We start from the raw sequence: 2683 nt of genomic DNA, 5'->3' as shown, positions 1-2683 counted from the left end.
CTTCAGAGTAGTAGGCTTTTAAGTAATAGACTTTCACTATTTTAAGTGTGTTTTACTGGGACTTTAGATTAGAAGAAAGCTTACCAATAATCATAGATATGCTTTAAAGTTAAAGGTTAATGAAAAAAATTATAGGTATGCTTTAAAGTTAAAAGTTAATAATAGATCAGGAGACATGTAGTCTAGTTGCATAGCCTAGCACCTAGTGGTTGAGGTGAAAATGTAAAAGCTTAATTATGATTGGCAAAGGTTATAGAAAAATATTTTAAACAATGTACTCAGTATCTTAGGTAATCAATATGTGTCATAAAAGATTGTAACTCTTGAAAATTATGTAAATCAAAGAAGCTTCGGGCTTTGAGGCTATCCATTAACTACCTGAAAAAATACCTGCAAAAGATATAAAAATAAAGGCCCCTCTAAGGGCAGCAGATTCTTCTGGAGGCTGCTCCTAACTTGCAACCTATTGTCCTATCTCTTCTTTGGCCGATGCCACTCATTCTTCAGAACCCCTGGATCCCTGATGGGGCTGGACCCCGGCACTTTGTAAGTTGTTTAAAGACCCTAAAGTGATTTAAAGAACACTTGCGACCTTGCCTGCATTCCACCGCTCACTGCTAGTTACCACCTAACAGCTCCACGTTATCTTTTTCTTTGCTGAGAAAATCTTTACCACAAGGAGCTTCGGCCACAGAATACCACATGCTCGTGGCTGGCCACCCTTCTACACCTTCCTCCATAGGTGGAGCGGGTTCCATACCCGGCTGCTGCTAGTCCTGCCAACTAGGCTCAACTGTAGTGCAACCGCTCAACCCCAGGCAGGCTGACTGAAGATGTGCGTATGCCGAAGTCCAAAGGCCGAGCCACAGGGAGATCTGACATGCCTTTATTCGATGGGTGGGCAATCCACTGAGAGGAAAGCCCTGTTCAGTTTACAGACAGAATTACAACAAAGCCGGCGGCGGGTCAAACAAGCCACCCTGCGCTTGTATAAGAATGCGCATGCGCCGTTTTCCTGCCTTACTGGAGGCATCTCAACCATTTCTTCCTAGTTATCCGGGTGAGCGAGGCTGATCGACTCCATTTTCCTTACAAGGTGTAAAGTAGGAGAGAGGAAGAATGAATGTCTCTGGTGTCTGCCTTGCCAGCGGCCCACCTTCTCGGGTTTCCCGCGGGCGCTTTCGGGCGGGGCCTAGCTTCCGGAAATGCCCGCACTCAGTCCTTCCGGTTGCCGCTGGCGGTTGCTAAGCTACGCGCGCCCGCGCAGAAAGCGGTGGCAGGTGAACCCGGTTGCTGGGACTGCCGAGCTTCTTGCCTTGCGAGCGGTGGGCTTCCGCCTCACCCAGGCTCCTGCCGCGAACTTTGTCCTGCTTCCTTCCTCGACCCTTCAGGAGGCCCCTGACCAGGTGGCTTTGAACCCCTGCTCCGTTCTCAGGACCCACTCTCGACCCCTGACCTTACTTTTTCAACCGCTCCGAGACTCCTGCGCCGCGTCCCCTGTCCCCGTTTCTTTCAGTTGCCTGGGGAGTCCTGGTGGAGGATCTCCCCTATCAGGGAGACTGAAGCATGGGGCCCACCGGGGTCCCGGTGCCTCCGGAAGAGGAGGCGGGAAGATAGGCGGTCGCCCCTGACTGCTCAGGTGCGCCGCCCGGCCTCGGGTGGGAACGTCTCCTGGTTCTTGTTTGAGAGGCTGGGTTGGTTGGGGTTCCTGAAGTCGGTCCCAGTGGGAGCCGGAGAGGGGGAGGAGCGTGTGACCCGGCAGTAAGCACAGTGCTTTGACTTTTCCTGTTCTGGTTTTTAGCTTCTCCTGTGTAATCAGCTGCCCTTTTGGAAATTAGGCAGGGGTTGCGGCTGCATGCGATGCCACTGACTGGCTTTCAGCATACCATGCAGAAGTAACATGTTCCCGGCATTGGAAACCGAGCGAAAGCAAGAGGTCGGTACACGCCCCCTCCAACCCATCCCCGCAAAACTCCACAGAAATCCAACCCTAGATCAGAAGGTATATTCTGGTGATACCTTTGTCCAGCTGAAGATCTTGGTCCTCAAGGTAGAATAAGTAGCATGGATTTCACTTGGTTTGTTTACAAAGGCCCTCAAGTACACTGTCCTATGCAACAAGGCTTGTGAGCTTTCCGTGAGGAATTCAGTGTCATTTGAAAGGGCTTTCCTGACTTAGATGGCTTTTCCTTTCACAGACTCTTCCTGATCCCTATGAGGACTTTATGTACCGTCACCTCCAATACTATGGCTACTTTAAAGGTAATACGTTCCCATCCAACATCACCTTTCCTGGGTTCAGGAGGTGAATTGTTTCATTAATTGGAAGAGTTGTGCTTGGATAGACTAGTAAGTCGTTTTTCCAGTCCACTAGTGAAAAGTCCTCCCCCCAGTGATCTTCTATGATACCTCTATCAAGTGAGAGACTTGCTTTATACAAAGGTCTATTTTAAGCTTTCTCTTTCATTGGTGTGTTTGTCTATCCTTGCCACCAATTCCACCATCTCTTAATTACTATGTGAAGTTAAAATACTCCTGATATCTGGAAAGGCATGTTCTCCCACCTTGCCCCTTGTACTTACTTATTCTTCAGAAGTGTCTTGACAACCACAATTCTTCTTCTTCTTTCTTCCTCCTATCTTCTCCTCCTCCTCCTCCTTTTTTTTTTTTTTTTTTTTTTTTT

The 2683-nt window shown here is 48.5% G+C and overlaps 1 protein-coding gene across 11 annotated transcripts in view; it reads left to right on the top strand.

The window, feature by feature from the left end:
• Positions 1 to 1270: 1270 nt before the first annotated feature.
• The window catches only part of Agbl2 (AGBL carboxypeptidase 2), a 53792-nt gene continuing 52379 nt past the window's right edge, over positions 1271 to 2683 (top strand). For 8 of the 11 annotated variants that reach the window (XR_007342431.1, XM_048788820.1, XM_048788818.1 and 5 more), the window contains exons 1-3: positions 1499 to 1639; positions 1802 to 1936; positions 2199 to 2262. Coding sequence is in view for 10 of the 11 variants with exons in the window: in XM_048788820.1 (XP_048644777.1) it covers positions 1901 to 1936; positions 2199 to 2262 (100 nt within the window). In the remaining variant the exon portion in view is untranslated. The other 3 variants (XM_048788816.1, XM_048788817.1, XM_048788814.1) reach the window with 3 other exon arrangements.

Source organism: Marmota marmota, unplaced genomic scaffold (assembly GCF_001458135.2).
Source record: "Marmota marmota marmota unplaced genomic scaffold, marMar, whole genome shotgun sequence".
NCBI lineage: Eukaryota > Metazoa > Chordata > Mammalia > Rodentia > Sciuridae > Marmota > Marmota marmota.
This window is presented reverse-complemented; position numbering and strand designations above follow the sequence as displayed.